The sequence below is a fragment of the Fonsecaea monophora genome, assembly GCF_001642475.1.
Source record: "Fonsecaea monophora strain CBS 269.37 chromosome Unknown Scaff96, whole genome shotgun sequence".
In the NCBI taxonomy this organism is placed as follows: Eukaryota; Fungi; Ascomycota; class Eurotiomycetes; order Chaetothyriales; family Herpotrichiellaceae; genus Fonsecaea; species Fonsecaea monophora.
Genome location: NW_019174027.1, coordinates 79,125 through 95,668, shown reverse-complemented (window position 1 = coordinate 95,668; position 16,544 = coordinate 79,125). Strand labels below are relative to the sequence as shown.

The window sequence follows — 16,544 nt, the reverse complement described above, 5'->3', positions numbered from 1 at the left end:
CTCAGAAAACGGACAGCAGACAGCGGACATAAGCGATGCTGATCCACAGTATGGGATGGACTCGTTCCATGAGCTAATGTCATGACCAGCTAGGATCACTTCAAGATGAACTAATGCTCGTTGCTCACAGATTTGTTGAGATAGATTCCGGACTTTGGTGCCTTCGCCTACCTCTCCTACTGAGTACTCAGTCGCTCTCCGAACCCCCCTTTTGTCTCAACTCCGGCACACGATGTCTGCCGACTCGCAAACGATGATCGGGTGGGAAACCGCACAAGACGGTTTGGACAAGTTGACCAAATCCACCTGTCCAATTCCCGTACCGGGTGAGGGTGAAGTGCTTGTCCAAGTTCGTGCAGTGTCTCTGAATTATCGAGATACTGAAGGTACGCTGGACTTCAGAATTTTTTGCCTTCTGATGGCACCGGTGGAGAGGCACTCGCTCACCTTATCGTGTAGTGGCCATGGGCCTTTATACTCACCACAAAGCCGTTGGGGCGAGCTCAAAAGTCGTACCCTGCTCAGATATGTGCGGTATTGTGGTTGGGATCGGGAATTCCAAGCATGGCATATGGAATATCGGAGACCGTGTCTTGTCCATTTTCTGCCAGACACATCTCACCGGCCAGATCAAAGAGAAGGACATGGCCTTTGGTCTCGGGTTGCCTCTTGATGGTGTACTTCAGCAATATAGAGTCTTTCCAGCGACGGGCTTGGTCAAAGCACCTGATTACCTCAATGATGAGGAAGCATCCACTCTCCCTATTGCTGCAGTCACAGCATGGATGTCTATCAACGAAATGAGACCCATCAATCATCCAGGTGGGCACGGAGAAACGATTCTACTGCAAGGGACCGGTGGAGTTTCCATAAGTGGCCTACAAATAGCACATGCCGCCGGTGCAAAGAGTGAGTGGCTTCTATACCCATTTTCTTCGGATTCTGATCATCTCACAAGCAATTGTAACTTCCTCCTCGGATGCCAAACTTGCTCGGGCCAAGGCGTTGGGAGCGACATTCACGATCAACTATCGCAAGGATCCAGACTGGCAGAATACCGTGATGGACTTGACCGAGAACGAGGGTGCCGACATTATATTTGAGACGGGAGGCGCACATACCCTAAGGAAATCATTCGACTGTGTTGCATTTGGGGGTCTCATCGATTGCATTGGTTATCTAAGTGGGAAGCAAGACGAACCTACCGATCGCACCAATACCAACGTCCTTGCGTTGCGGCGCAATGTCACGCTGAAAGGAATCCTCAACGGGCCCAAGGACAGGTTTGAAGAAATGATGCGCTTCTACGTTGCGAAGAAGATCAGGCCTGTGGTCGACAAAATTTTCCCCTTTGACGAAGCCAAAGAAGCCTTCCAATATCTATTTGGAGGGGGACACTTTGGCAAGGTTGTTATACGGGTCAGTCCCTGAATGTGCTGGGGATTGAATCAAGCGCAGACGAGGACATTGTATTGTATGGCGCACTTTAGAGATTTTGCGAATTTCGCCTCTCGTCACCCACTTTACCTGGTTTCGCCTCTTCACGTCTCCTCCTTCTGCAAAATATTCAACGTGTGACTGGCCAATGATGTCTTTCCGCGCCATCCTCCACTGCCTGGGCAAGTTGGGCACCCTGGGATAGCCGATAGGCTAGGGTTTCCAAGCTCTAAGCGGCCACTCAAACAGTCCCGGGCCCGCGGCCGCTTTCAAACTGGCAACCAAAAGCATCATCCATGGTGGCTGGTGGTGGCACCAGTGGGCCACCGGCGGGGCTTGTGAGGCAAACAAAACATGGCACAAGACACCGTTTTATATCCCATCCCCAGACCTTCCCATATATCCTTGACCCACGAAGCCCCGTCGCTAAATAATATTTCCGGGATCGCGTATCATGTCAGAACCTTCGAGGGCTGAACGTCCTGGTCCGAACGCTGGGCAATCTTGCCGCGAATGTCGGCGTCGCAAAGGACGTTGCGATGGCAGGATGCCAGTGTGTTCCATCTGTCAACGCTACAATCGACACTGTCTGTATGACAAGCACAGCAGATCATCTTTGACGAGAAAGTCAGTGGCATACACTCTCCCTCGTGCCGCGCATTCCGTCAAGTTCGCTGGGACTAATGCATCCACAGGCACCTGACCGAGGTTGAAGAGCGACTGGAGAAAGCAGAAGCTCTATTGAGGACATTTTTTACAGAGACTGAATTGTCGCAAATGCTTGCTCATGGCATCACCAACAAACTGGACGTCCCATCCAAAGCTGCGACCGAATCGTCTTCCCAGGCGACTACATCAGGCTTCCTCCCTTCTCCAGCGCAAGGCTCGGCGCAGCGCCAACAGGAGCGTACAGAGTCCTTCTCGACGATTGGGGCAGGTTCGGATCAGAAAGTCAATCTAAGTCACCTCGAGTCCCCTGCTGATTCAAAAGGCGATGTGGCCGACGATACTCCTTTCCCCCTCGAAAATCCCCCAGCAGCTGACGACGATTTTGAATGGGATGAACGGGAATCTTCGTGGAATATTGCGGATCCCGGTGCCGGCCGTTCAGCATTTGGGGATGATGTCGAGTCTGAGATCCCCAAAATCACAGACGGAATGGCCACGTTGACTGCTGACGACTCGAATGCTGGCTTTCTTGGATCCGTCTCGGGCTCCGCTCTCCTACGGCTCATTTGGAGAGGTACAGGGACCGAAAACAAGACAGATACAAAGAGTGAACGACGGGAAAGTCTGGAGCAACTCTTCAGCCATCGCTCGAGTGAGTATCCGGCAACCGCTACCCCCTGGCTGCGGGCACAGCCTCTATTCACCCGGGCGGTTGTTGATACACTCATCGATGCCTATTTTGCTCTCTACCACCCAACCTTTCCCATCCTCCATGAAGCTACTTTCCGTGAACAATACGCGAAGCTCAACAGCCGCACCATGGGAAGCACATGGCACACTCTGGCGAATCTCGTCGCGGCTCTTGGTTCCTTTGTCTCGAGTACTTCCTCGGATGATACCCACGTCACTCTTTTCAACGGCGTGAAAGCGAATTTGTCCATCAACTCGCTAGAGACTGGAAGTCTTAGTCTGGTCCAGGCATTTGCCATGGCTGCAAATTACTTGCAAAAAAGAAACAGACCCAACAGTGGCTACAACTACGGAGGCATTGCGCTGCGGCTCGCCATCTCGCTGGGCCTCCACAAGGAGTTTCGTGGATGGCAGACTGCGCCGTTCAAGAAGGAGATCCGGAGGAGAGTATGGTGGTCGCTCTGTGTGCTGGATGTCGGCGCAACCGTGACTTATGGCAGACCATTGAATTGGCCACAAGTAGGAGTCGATATCCCGTTTCCGCTGAATATCCACGAGAAGGTCGGTGCTGCCCAACCCCGAGCTTTTCATATACTGACACAGAGAACAGGATCTCCAAATGGACTCTACGTCTTGCCCACCCGAGGTCAATGAGGCCACCATCTACACATACGTCCGAACTCAGTCATCCTACCATCTTCACACAATCAGAATCTACAATCGACTCATTTCTAATCCCATTCCTTCTGCCGCTGAGCTGATCTCCCTCGATGATGAGCTCATCGACGGCTGGCTAAGTGGCCTTCCTCCCTATTTCCGCGACGACAACTTACCACTTCCCAACGAGTATCTTCTGGGTCATGCCATCAGCCGCTGGCGCTTTCGAATCATGCGCATCATCATGTACCGCCCGTTCTTGATTCGATCAGCACAAGACGGCTTGGACGGCACCACAGCAGCTGCTGTCCCGCCGGCGCAAAACGCTTCTGCTGAAACAATTGCCACCAATCGGTGCTTCAAGGCCGCTGAGGAGTGCATTTCGGCCATTTTCCAGTTTTGGTCATCGGGAACTCACACCAGGCTTGCGGCTTGGTATGTCCTGTAAGTGCTGGTGTTCTGTCTTTCTGTCACGGCTGTGATCCTGTTGCGGGTTTGATTGCTAATATCATCCACTCGGGCAGATATTTCCTACTCCAAGCGGCGTTGATTCCGATCCACTGTCTGCGGCGCAACCCAAATCACCCGGATGCCAGCTCATGGCGGGATCAAGTCCTGACAGCTCTGAGCATAATTAACGCAATGAACGACCTAAACCCAAGTGCCCCAAAGTGTCGAGATATCATTTACCGACTCTGTGGAGAGAGTCTGGACTACAGACCCCGGCCGCAGTCCCAACAGCCTCGTCCGCCATCCAATGTGCAGACCCAACAAGATACCGGTGCCTCGTGGACAAACTTTCCAAACACGGGAGCCGGGTTCACCACGCCGCCTTTCACCTTTCCGACTACGGATTCTACTGACACGAGCATGAATGCCTGGATGACCGAGATCGACACTGTCATTGACGGGTACGATATCTACTGCGATCGTCTGAGCCATGCGGCCATGGCTGGGATGGGTGATCTCGGCAGTGCCGGCGAAGCTGGACCACCAGGGGGATTTGCGAACAATGACGGAACACAGATTGGGACGGGGGTTCAAGACTGGGATTGGGGGCTGATGCTGTAATGGAATTTCCCTCGAGCGGGCAACTGATAACAATCACTTGGGATTTGCATTGTCTTGGTCCACCAACCACGTTAGCTTTGACCAAAAGAAAGACATCATCTTCGGACCGACATTGTGGTAACTCCATCCATCAGCAGCCTTTCCTCGCGTCAACGCTCACAATGGCTATTGTCCATCTCCCTTGGTGGTGGCCAGGGCTCTAAATCAGGAGGTAGCCGCCCTCGGAATGCACGACGGTGCCGGTCTGAAACGAGTTCTTGATGATGCCCAAGTAACTCTCGACGACGTCCTCGACGGAGCCCAACTTCCCCAGCAAGGATGACTTTTTGTACAGGGCGGCGAGTTCCTCCCTCTTCATGCCCTGGGGTATGGTTGAGTAGAGCAATTCGGTCTCGATGGCGCCGGGACTGACGAGGTTGACGCGGATGGGGGCCAAGTCGACGGCGAGGCCGCGGGTGAGGGGTTCTTTGCCGCCGCTGATGCCGACAAAGGCGCCGAAGCCCGGCCGCGGCTTGTAGATGAGGGCGCCGCTGGTCATGGTGAAGGAGCTCGTCGAGGCCTTGTGGAGGTAGCGGGCGGCGACCTTGGCGAGGAGCACGACGCCGGCCAGCCGCACGGCGCCGGCCTGGCGCATCAGATCCGTGGTGATGGTGTCGAGGCCCAGTTTGCCCGCGAGCTGGAGATCGCCCGCGGTCTCGACGACGTGGTCGAGCGGGTTTGCGCCCTTGTCCGTGGCGAAGTCGAAGAGTGCGACGAGCTGCTTCTCCACGTCGTCGGACGCGAGCGTGTTCAGGTCGACAGTGTGGCCGCGCACGTTAGCCGCGTGCTCAGGGTACGAGGTCTTGAGGCTGTCGACGGCGGCGGTGACCTTGTCGGCGGACCGCGAGGCGACGACCACCTTGGCCCCGAATTCCAGACACGCCTCGGCGATGCCGTAGCCGATGCCCGTGGTGCCGCCGACCAGGAGGACCGACTTGCCCTGCAGTTTCGAGAGGTATTTGGAAGGCATGTTTGCAGAGTCGCTCGGAGGAGGAACTGAGATTTCAGCTGTGGTTCGAATTCGAGTCACAGCGTGCCTTTTGTCCAAGGACCGATATGGTGCTGCACGCAGAGGGGGGAGAAGCAGAAGAACAATCACAAGAAGGCGGTTATGTGTAACTACCTCGTATTGAGAAAGATATGATACCAACGGAATATTTTCGACCAGCAGCAGCAGGGACCAAGCCCTATTATTTTATACTTGTCCTTGGTAGATTTACATATGAACCATTATAACCTTCCCTTACTCCCTCAAAACCAACCGACCAACCAACCAACCAGATCCACCCGTCATCGTCATCGTCATTTCCATACTCGTTCGCGACACAACCAGAAACCCAAACACCCCCCGCTAGGGAACGGAGACAGCCTACCCACCCAGCCATCTACCTCCCCCCTACTAAGCAAGTAGTAGGAATGTACAGAAAAGGCGAGGGGGCGAGCGGAAGATATTTGGTCCGTCGGAGCGGAGAGATCTAGACAAGCAACACTACTTACGATGGTTAGACTTTTTTTCAATGTTCACTATGAGTGAGTGCCTTGCTCGCTAGATAGGTAGGTTTTTGGGTAGATTTGCTTTGTGGATGGACCGTGACTAAGTAACTACGTTTGGCATTGGACATTAAGCATTATGTGGTTGGTGGTTTGTTCCATGGAGTTAAGACGACAGGTTTCGAGATGTCTACATAGATGCATATGCACATACGTTCAAAAGTCAAAAGTGGTTGTTTGTTGTACTTTGGAAAAAGTCCAGGTCCGAATCACCATGTCAGCGGTACGAGGCGAGGTTAGTCTGGCAGGCTAGAGGCTTGGATTGGTGGCTCCCTTGAGACGAGAGTGGAGGGTCGGAATCTCTATCTCCGGACGAGGGTACCCTCTGGAGGTATGGAGGTGCGTACATACCGAGTACTGCTTGTACGAAAGTATGGGGGTACCTGCGTACCTGCCTCCACAGGTACAGCACCTCCTGTTGTGTACTCGGTACAAACAAGTGTGTAGGTACTCGGTGCTCAACATGCCGAGTCCCTAAGGCCGCCTGCTACCGTCTGTCCCTGTCCGTCTATCCCCCCTTGCTCTATATGTACTTTGTCCACCGTGCTGCGTCCTGCGCGCGGCGCGAGCGTCGCCTGACCGTCCGTGGCCCGGACGAAACCACCCTGTTTTACTAATCACCCAACGAACCTCCCAGCGCTACACTAAGAACGACAAGGCTGTCACTGCGTTGCATGTCGACGTGGCAGATGGGCAGACGGCCTTTCGGTCGATTGGTCGGTCGATCGTGCGTACAATGGAGGACTATTTATTACCTAGCAGGCTAGCTAGGTAGGACGTACTGCATTCATTTCTAATTCATGTACAACAAGTACAAAGGATCTTGGATCGTGAACGGGAGAGATGTGTCCGAAGACGAGGACGAGGAGACGAGTGTACCTTTGTGGAAAGTGGAGAGAGCAGGAGGAAGAGCAAGAGCACCCACCGATGGACCAGATGAGCTCCATTGTTTTTATCCATTTCATTAATCCTTGTGTTCGATCCGCTGGTCGCAGTCTTGTATGTATGCATGCATGCACGATAGACCAGACTGAGTATGAGGGTGTGCCTGAACGAGGAGAACGCGGACAAATATATTAACTGCTTGCCGCCTCGTACCCAAAACGGTCGCAGTCTCCTCGCCAATATCATGTACAACAATATCGTCAACGTCGTAATCCGCAAAATCAACCACTGAGCAAGAAACAGATCCAAGACGACCTCTCCCCCACATCCTAAACAGCCAAACTGCTAACTCCTGATTCGCCAGTCATCCAACTAGGCATCTTGTTCAAGTCGATATACTCCGGCCCCAACTCCGCAAGCTTCTTTAGCCCCAGAAACACATCGCTGCCGGAAAATGTCAAAGTGATGTCGCCGTCCATCTTTGGTTCTGCCGCTGCGCCAAACGACTCCTCCCCATCGTCCTCAATCGGTATCGCGTTACAGAGTTTAATCTGAACACGATCGAGTGGTGCATGATGATCCCCAGACATATCTCCAAACCGTTTTTCAACGAGTCGACATCTCTCATCTTTTACATTGGTCCCTCCCTTGCCGAGTACATCGACCGGGCTGTTTTCCGACGCCTTCGTTCCCTCGGCAAAGACAGTGTACGCTCCACCACCCGTTCCTGGCTTTTGGTTACCCCGGAGCTCGCACATAGTTTTCAGAGACTTAGCCACGAGCTTGGTCGTGTCTAGTGCCCATCGACGTTGGGGGCGAGAAAGTGCCTTTGGAATGGCTTCTAGGACGATCCTCTTCATGGCGGCCATGTCCACTTTGGCCGCCATCGTCCCGTCTTTTGTGCCCTTTTGCCCGTTTGGCCGTCTGCTCGAGCTCGACGAAGATCCAGATATCGAAATATAGACATAAGGGCAGCTGTCAGGAAGAGCTATGTACATGATGCGCCCAGAATCAGTCGCATGCTTGGCCCGGGCTGGGATCCTGGATCGTTTGGGTGCAAATGCCGAGTTCGGAGTAATGTAGAGCCGCAGGATCGTGAGTCGGTATGGCGGCGGCATACGATGGAGGTGATAGTGCGCTTTGACCAGGGGTGAGATCTCTGCCTTCAGCGCCGAGAGAAATGCTTCTGGAGAGACTTGAGGATAAGGCGGTTCGGGTTTGTGATGACTCAGTTTTCGCTTTTTCTTGGGTGGACGAGAACCATCGTCGTTATCGTCGTCATCGTCATCGAGCCCGTTTTGCTGTTTTTCCGCTTGCAGTGGTACCAACCTCAGCGCACTCCATCTCAATGCGTGGTCATTCTGCTCCAGAGCAGCAAAGTCAATCATGGCATGTTGGTGCAGCGACAGCCCCCTCCGCCAGTCGCCATCGACAATGCGGTCAATAATGTCACGCTTAGCAGCTTTTGCGACATCTTTTCTGAGATTGTCGTACAGTTTGCGTAGTTCTTCAACACTCTCTGCTGGCGTGTGGAGGTAATCCTCTTCATCTGCTTCGAAACCCGTACGATTGCTCTGCAGATAAGGAGCAGAAGTGCGCTTCTCCTCCAGCCATGTCAGAGCAAGTTCAAGGATAGTTTCCTTTGACAGCCGGTTGAGTGAGCGGGCGAGGATGGGTGCCATGGTGTGGTTGAGGGATTTGTTTACATTGGGCTTGAAACGGGAAGAGAGAAAAGCCGAAAGGTAAACAGACGAGTCATGACTAGATCACGTGACCCACAAATTGAGTCACAACGCACCAAAATTCCAGCACGTGGGCACAGGTGTGCACGGTGTTCCCTCGAGAGGCTCACAGATCAGTATGACAAAGAACTCCCAGTGAGTGTGTTTCCGAGTATCGACATCGTATGTGCATCCAACAGAAATGGGAAGGCCACGACTTCCAGATGTGTGCCACATGCAAGCTGTCTCAGCAGTGTCACACGCCAAGTGCCTGAGGAACTCCCAAAACCCCACACTAGGGTTCTTTAAGGTGCTTGAATACCTAATCACGAGCAGACAAATCCTGGGCAGTCATCCTGCCTGGGTGCTGTGGGTGCTGCCCTCTCCAAGTCTTGGTTATTAATTGACAGGGGCTAGGCAATTACGCGCATTCCCTGTACCGAGTTCCTGCAGAGTCAGAGGAAGAGAGAGCAGCAAGGACCTTGGCACCAGTTGGGGGAGCTCGCGCTTATCATGAGATGGAATGAGTTAGGCCGACGGTGATGTGCGCCACAGCACCGAGTAAGGCGAGGAACTTCCCAGACACATGAACCTCGACTAATCTTGGAGGTACAAGGACCTCTTTCGGTAGGCTGATCCGTCTTATGAGGCGCGACCTTCACCAATTTAGATGAGATCATGAGAAGTTTTTCTACGACTCAACGTCCCGACCGCCTCGGAACCTAAGAATGGAGACAAAGCCAATAATGAATCATTCACCACCCCAGCTCCTCGGCAGTTACAAAACAAGGTGGATTCACCACCATTGACAATCATTCTCACCATTCGACTTGGGGTGACCTTGGGCTATCGCGAAGAGCTTGGAGGGCTTGAAGCCATTGAGTGATATTATTACCTACTGGAGAGATCTCACAAAGCGAGCGAATAGATTCGGGAGGTGAAAAACAGGGTCCTTGCGCAAGAGGGGTGGGAGTGGGAGGAACACGAGGAGAAACAGTGCAATTCCCGAAGCGAGTCCGAGGAAGCCAACCACACAGCGGACGAAACCCACGCCGGGAACCCGCCCCCCATCAGAGCTACAACGACTCCCACTCCTGTGGCACCCACCAAGTAATCCGTTTGACTGACAGTTTTCGCGCCCCTCCCTTGCACCCGACCTTTCGCGCACCACCACTACCTCTCCCACGAGAACGCAAATTTCTCTCCCCACTATTGCTCCTCGTCCTTTGATTCTTCCACCTCCTTCCTACGCACACACACACACCGTCTGTTCTGGACCTGGAGGACGACGAACCGAATATTTGGGCTGAGCGACGACAGACGACAGCCCCCTTGGTGCACACCGAAGTCGGCGGTCGACGAATTCGCCACACGCAGAAACTGTGTGTCATCGTGCGCCCTGCGTCCACAGCTCTGACGAGCAAATTCCTTCTCAGCCATACACCCCCTACCGAACATTTTATATTTGTACACACCACTGAGCAGGGTATACAAGTCGTCAAATACAGGAGCATTGGAGGATCATGTCGGGCTATCGCGGCCGTACCGGGCCGAACTTTTCAGAGTATCTGAACAGTCTCAATACTTTGACGTCGCCCTATGAACAAGAGCAGTACCCTACGGAGGAGCTTGACATAAGCCAGGACCTGGCTATGTTTACAAACACCGACTTCACCCATTTTGACATTCCCCCGCTACCTGAAGACGGCACCTTTAACTTCGACCTCGGCGACTCTAAAACCAACTCGAATAGTGTCAAATATGAAGACCTCCTCTCTGGCTCGTCACCCACGCAAAACTATCAATCGTCCAATCTCGAGGCATCTGCGGGCGATTCTACGCACTACTACGGCACCTATAATACTCCCATTCAGCCTGCACCCGTCCCCGGCTTTAACAACCTTGACTCTCACACATCTCCTGGCGGCTCCACGCCCGCTGGTCAACAGACTACTCGGAGGAAAGGCGACGGCCTTGATGGAAATGCATTGAGCCCGGAAGAGAAGTCTCGCCTCGCTGCCGAGGAAGATAAGAGGAGGCGGAACACAGCAGCTAGTGCGCGCTTTCGCGTCAAGAAGAAGCAGCGCGAGCAGGCTTTGGAGCGGACGGTCAAGGAAGTTCAGGAGAAGAACGCAAAGTTGGAGGCAAAGGTGAATCAACTGGAGATGGAGAATAAATGGCTCAAAGCTTTAATCACGGAGAAGAACGGGATACAATCCAAGGAAGAGATGGCCGCCGCGTACCAACAGTATCGCAAAGAAAGCGAAGAGCGAGAGCTAAAGTTCCAAGAACACACGACGGGGGTAGGCACTGATTAAATCACAACCAAAATAAAAGGAGAGGCTTGATTTGGTGTTTTTATTGAACTTGATACACAAGATTTTATGTGGCTTTTACAGTGCCCATGATACCAGATAAACCAGAATTATTCAGACAAATGAGATATATTCTTGAGACGTGCATGATTGAGAGATGGAGAGATGTTTGTTTGTTCCTAGGACTATGTTGTTTTGTAGGTGATAATGATAGATGTTGTATGTCACTGGACAATTCCAAGTGTTGTGTGAGCTGGGCGCCTCCAATTGGGCCTATGGTCACTTTGGATGACAAATTCACGCAGAGATCAGAGATCGCAGCAATTCCAGCAATAATCCCAGCATCGGGGTTAATAGCCGCGCTGGTGACATTTGATATCACCGCCACCACCGCTGCGGTTGCCTTATGCGGCGCCTCATCAACCTGGGACCTGGACAGGCCGTGCTATTGCTTGGGCCTCACACGCGTTGGCAATTTTCCATCATCCAACGAATTACAACACTTGCCTCAGCCACCAACCCAACACAGATTCACAGATCTCCTTGTTCATTCTAATCCACGCGATTCACCCCCCTTCTCATCCGCCCGCTGCACTCGTCGCCCTCTGCCCATCTCCTTCTCGTCAAACAAAACGAGGGGGCAAGCAACATACAACTCCTCATCCCGCCCTCGGGTCGTTTTTATCATACCGATACATCGATCGAGCCTCAAATCTTGCGACCCCGCCCCTTACTGGCGCAACACTCGTGCTTTTCCTCGCTCGCTGAGCGCTCTTCCTCCTACAATTCTCTTCCCCCGCCATGTCGGTCACTGTCGCTGAGCTTGACGCGACCGTCAAAGCTTTTCAAGAGGGTCATGGCGATGTCCAAAAGCAGGCCCAACAGAAGCTCAATGAATTCAAGTCCAATCCCGATGCCTGGTTGATGGTCGACAGGATACTGCAAGAGGCTACCTACGTGCCCACCAAATATCTTGGTTTGCAGGTGCTGGATGATGTGGTCAATACTCGATGGAAGGTTCTCCCGCGTGACCAGTGTTTGGGAATCCGCAATTTCGTGGTCAACCAGATCCTCCAGGCTTCCGAAACTGAAGAATCTCTCAAGGCGAACAAGCTCTTTCTCAACAAGCTCGATTTGACACTGGTCACGATCCTGAAGCAAGAATGGCCACATAACTGGCCCACCTTTATCAACGAGATCATTTCCGCCTGCCACACCGGCATTTCTGTGTGCGAGAACAACATGACTATTCTACGACTGCTATCTGAAGAAGTCTTTGACTTCTCCCAGGACCAGATGACCTCCACCAAGGCGAAGAACCTGAAAACCACCATGTGCGCCGAATTCTCGTCCATCTTTCAACTCTGCAATGACATCCTTACAACAGCCGACTCGGTCAGCCTAGTCAAGGCAACTCTGGAGACATTGCTTCGATTTCTGAACTGGATTCCCCTCGGCTTCATCTTCGAAACAAAGCTCATCGACACCCTCGTCACCAGGTTCCTCGAAGTGGATCAATTTCGCAACATCACTCTCAAATGCTTGACGGAAATCGGTGGCTTGCAGTTGGGACAACAATACCAATATGATGACAAGCTTGTCCAGATGTTCACCGAAACCCTCACCGTCGTTGCCAGAACCCTCTCCCTCGACACAGATTTTCGAGAGGCCTATGCCAAAGCCAAGTCTTCAGAGCAAGAATATATCCTCAACCTCGCGATCTTTCTCACGAATTACTTTTCCGCACACCTTCAGACTATTGAGAGATTACCAAACCCTGACTTTCTCCTGCATGGCCACTTCTATCTCATCAAGATCAGTCTGATCGACGACCGCGAAATCTTCAAGATTTGTCTCGAATACTGGAACAAACTAGTCCAAGAGTTGTATGAAGAAATGCAGCAACTCCCGATCACTGAGCTCAATCCCTTGGTCAACATGGGTGTTAGTGGACTCGCTAATGGCGGTGCACCTCATCCGAGCACGTTGGCTAATTATCCACTCCGCAAGCACAAGTATGCTCAAGTGTTGTCAAGTCTGAGACAGGTGATGGTGGAGAAGATGGTCCGACCAGAGGAGGTTCTCATCGTGGAAAATGACGAGGGAGAAATTGTGCGTGAATTCGTCAAGGAGAGCGACACTATCCAACTCTACAAGACCACCCGTGAATGTCTGGTGTATCTGACGCACTTGGATGTTGTTGATACTGAGCAAATCATGTCTGACAAGCTTCAACGACAAGTCGACGGGTCTGAGTGGTCGTGGAACAACTGCAATACTCTCTGCTGGGCCATTGGTTCGATATCAGGAGCCATGTCTGAAGAGACGGAGAAGCGTTTCTTGGTGACGGTCATCAAAGACTTGCTTGGTTTGACCGAGATGAAGCGTGGCAAAGACAACAAAGCCGTGGTGGCCAGCAACATCATGTATATTGTGGGTCAGTACCCACGTTTCCTGAAGGCGCACTGGAAGTTCTTGAAGACGGTGGTGAACAAACTCTTTGAGTTTATGCACGAGACCCACGAAGGAGTGCAAGACATGGCCTGCGACACGTTCATCAAGATTGCCAACAAATGCAAGCGCCATTTCGTAGCTCTCCAGCCCGGCGAGACGGAGCCCTTCATCGATGAGATTGTGCGTAATATGCGCAGGATCACCTGTGACTTGACTCCTCAGCAAGTTCACACCTTTTATGAGGCTTGTGGCTACATGATCTCTGCCCAAGGCCAGAAGAGCGTCCAAGACCGACTGATCAGCGACCTGATGTCTTATCCCAACCAAGCCTGGGACAGTGTGATTCAGCAAGCGAATGCCAATCCCGCCATCCTCCACGATCCGGAGATCATCAAAGTGGTGGGAAACATCATGAAAACAAATGTCGCAGCATGCTCGTCCATCGGCAGTTATTTCTACTCCCAGATCGGCCGCATTTACCATGATATGCTCAATATGTACCGGGCTTCAAGCCAGCTGATTTCCGATGCTGTCGCGTCTGGAGGTGAGTCAGGCCGGACGCTTGTTTGCGCTTGTGCTAATGTGAACTCTAGGCAATGTCCAGACCAAGACTCCAAAGGTCCGAGGCCTGCGCACGATCAAGAAAGAGATTCTGAAGCTAGTCGATATCTATGTACAAAAAGCGGATGACCTGCAAATGGTCAATGATAGCATGGTGCCGCCACTGCTCGATGCCATCTTGCTTGACTATCAACGCAACGTTCCAGATGCTCGGGACGCTGAAGTCCTCAGTGTGACCACCACAATCATCCACAAGCTACATGTACGTTGGACCCCAAAGAGATCTCGGCATTTGGTCAGAGACGCTATGCTTCCTCCCAGGCATCTTACTGACTTGCTACAGAACCTGATGGACGACAAGATTGGTCCAATCATGGACAGCATCTTTGAGTGCACGCTGGAGATGATCAATAAGGACTTCCACGAGTACCCCGAGTTCCGAGTCGAATTTTTCAAGCTTCTACAAGCGATCAATTTGTTCTGCTTCCCAGCTCTGCTCAAACTGGACGGTCGTCAATTCAAGTTTGTCATCGACTCTTGCATGTGGGCGAGCAAACACGATAACCGCGAGGTTGAGAACACTGGCTTGTCCATGTGTTTGGAGCTGATCAACAACATGGCCGAGACAGACCCCCAGACCGCGGGTATTTTCTTCCAACAGTTCTACATCTCCATCCTGCAGGATGTGTTCTTCGTCCTCACCGATTCGGACCACAAAGCAGGGTTCAAATCTCAATGCATGTTGCTGGCACGGATGTTCCAGCTTGTCGAAACCAACAAGATCTCGCAGCCACTGTATCAACCCGACCAGGCTGCTCCTGGGACTTCCAACAAGCAGTTTGTTAGCGAATTCACCTCGAACCTGCTGCAACGCGCGTTTCCCAATCTCAAGGAGATCCAAGTACAGCATTTTGTCAATGGTCTCTTCACACTCAATGAGGACGCCACCAAATTCAAGACTCACGTGCGTGACTTCTTGATCTCCCTCAAAGAATTTGCTGGGGACAATGCAGAGCTGTATGCCGAAGAACGCGAACAAGAAAAGAAGATTTTGGCCGAGGCAGAAAGAGAGCGAGCACTCAAGGTCGGTGGTCTCATCAAACCGGCCGATCTGGACCAGGACGATGAGCTGTGACTAGAAGAAGAGTTACGGACGGAATTCGCGATACGCGCAGCAGAACAACCTGCCGCTGCCGAAGCCTCGGTCGAACACTATGCGATGGAAAGGTCGACACCCGACGAGGACTTTGAGAGTGGATGGGTTTTCTACAAGTGTTGAGGCACTCGTCTCGAAGACGGCTCCCACGATGGAGCAAGGGAGGAGCTGTTTGGAACAGGCAGAGATGGATGAGAAAATGCATACCTTGTTTTGCTTGATGTGTGTTATGATACCAAAAAGCATGGTCCTCGGGTCAGTCGGTTAGAGTGTTACTCGCGACACATCTCTTGGGGATTACCTACTCGGCCCTGGAAACCACCGGCGATTGGAAGGAGGGGGTTTAAGACCACCAGAAGTATCGAATCGAGTGCGCCCAGAGTTCAGGGGGGAAGAGCAGAGACGGTTTGATCAAGAGTATGAGCTGCTAGATGACTAGATGGGAGCTGAGAATGAGGCCACCCGAATAATACGAAGATTGGAGATTTGAACGAGGCCGAATGGCCGTTTGTGGCACCAGAATAGAGTAGTACAATGAGTGTGTAGTAGGACGACAGCCTCCAGCCTTTCCCTGACCTCTTGGAAGAGCTAAGAAGAGCCGTTGTTGGCAAGTTCCAGGCTCTTCTAGAGCTCCTCGCAAGGACCACGTGAGACGGTACACGGACTCGATCTAGGGGCACGTGGAGTGAGGTCTGCAGGACGTTGGGATGCAGTCGGACGCAGTTGGATGCAGGTCGTAGGGCAAGGCCCCGAGGCCATGTGGTCAGGCGGGTATTTATGGCGACGATGATAGCGAGCCGGCGTCACGTTGGACAAGGCTAAGCGATGCAGTAAAGTAAGGGATGTAGGTAGATGTAGATGTATGGACGGGCCAGGTAGGGCAGCCAGACAGGCAAGCATGCATGCATGTGATGCGGTCAGCTCTGTAGCAGGCCCCTTTGTCTGCATGTCCCGCACGGACAATTATGTACGAGTGAGGTCCGGGTCTCATCTTTGTTACCTACCTGGGTAGTTAGGTATGTAGGACGGTAGGTATACTCGTATACAAGTATGCGATAAGGCGGGCAGGGAGGTCAGCGGTGCGTGAGAAGCCCAACCAAAAGGAACGCAACGCAACGTAACGCAGCGAACCGAAGCGAGTAGCGACCGAGTACGAGTATAGTAGTAATACTGGAGATGTGAGAAGTGAGGTATGTAGGTGGTTACTGTAACAAGCAAGAATAATCGATCAGCCTTCCAGCTAGCCAGTCCGGTCAGCCAGCCAGCTTGGAGGAGGTTGAATGGATGGATGGGAAAAAGCGGGCACTAAGGCATGCAGATGCACAGAAGCACAATTAG

The 16,544-nt window shown here is 52.4% G+C and overlaps 5 protein-coding genes across 5 annotated transcripts; 3 read left to right on the top strand and 2 right to left on the bottom strand.

The window, feature by feature from the left end:
• Positions 1–232: 232 nt before the first annotated feature.
• AYO21_09571 (hypothetical protein) lies at positions 233–4,524 on the top strand (the record flags this gene model as incomplete). Its single annotated transcript, XM_022659503.1, has 7 exons — positions 233–386; positions 460–909; positions 959–1,419; positions 1,899–1,990; positions 2,133–3,357; positions 3,407–3,897; positions 3,978–4,524. 7 exons carry the CDS (start codon positions 233–235, stop codon positions 4,522–4,524), a joined length of 3,420 nt encoding a protein of 1,139 aa, XP_022508209.1.
• A 199-nt stretch (positions 4,525–4,723) lies between these two features.
• AYO21_09570 (hypothetical protein) lies at positions 4,724–5,533 on the bottom strand (the record flags this gene model as incomplete). Its single annotated transcript, XM_022659502.1, has 1 exon — positions 4,724–5,533. The coding sequence occupies one exon, from the start codon at positions 5,531–5,533 to the stop codon at positions 4,724–4,726; it is 810 nt and encodes a 269-aa protein (XP_022508208.1).
• Positions 5,534–7,328: 1,795 nt separating this feature from the next.
• AYO21_09569 (hypothetical protein) lies at positions 7,329–8,681 on the bottom strand (the record flags this gene model as incomplete). Its single annotated transcript, XM_022659501.1, has 1 exon — positions 7,329–8,681. The coding sequence occupies one exon, from the start codon at positions 8,679–8,681 to the stop codon at positions 7,329–7,331; it is 1,353 nt and encodes a 450-aa protein (XP_022508207.1).
• Positions 8,682–10,243: 1,562 nt separating this feature from the next.
• On the top strand, positions 10,244–11,038 carry AYO21_09568 (hypothetical protein; the record flags this gene model as incomplete). Its single annotated transcript, XM_022659500.1, has 1 exon — positions 10,244–11,038. The coding sequence occupies one exon, from the start codon at positions 10,244–10,246 to the stop codon at positions 11,036–11,038; it is 795 nt and encodes a 264-aa protein (XP_022508206.1).
• Positions 11,039–11,836: 798 nt separating this feature from the next.
• Positions 11,837–15,185, top strand: AYO21_09567 (hypothetical protein; the record flags this gene model as incomplete). The annotated part of the gene is made up of 3 exons (XM_022659499.1): positions 11,837–14,033; positions 14,083–14,312; positions 14,394–15,185. The coding sequence occupies 3 exons, from the start codon at positions 11,837–11,839 to the stop codon at positions 15,183–15,185; spliced, it is 3,219 nt and encodes a 1,072-aa protein (XP_022508205.1).
• Positions 15,186–16,544: the final 1,359 nt, after the last annotated feature.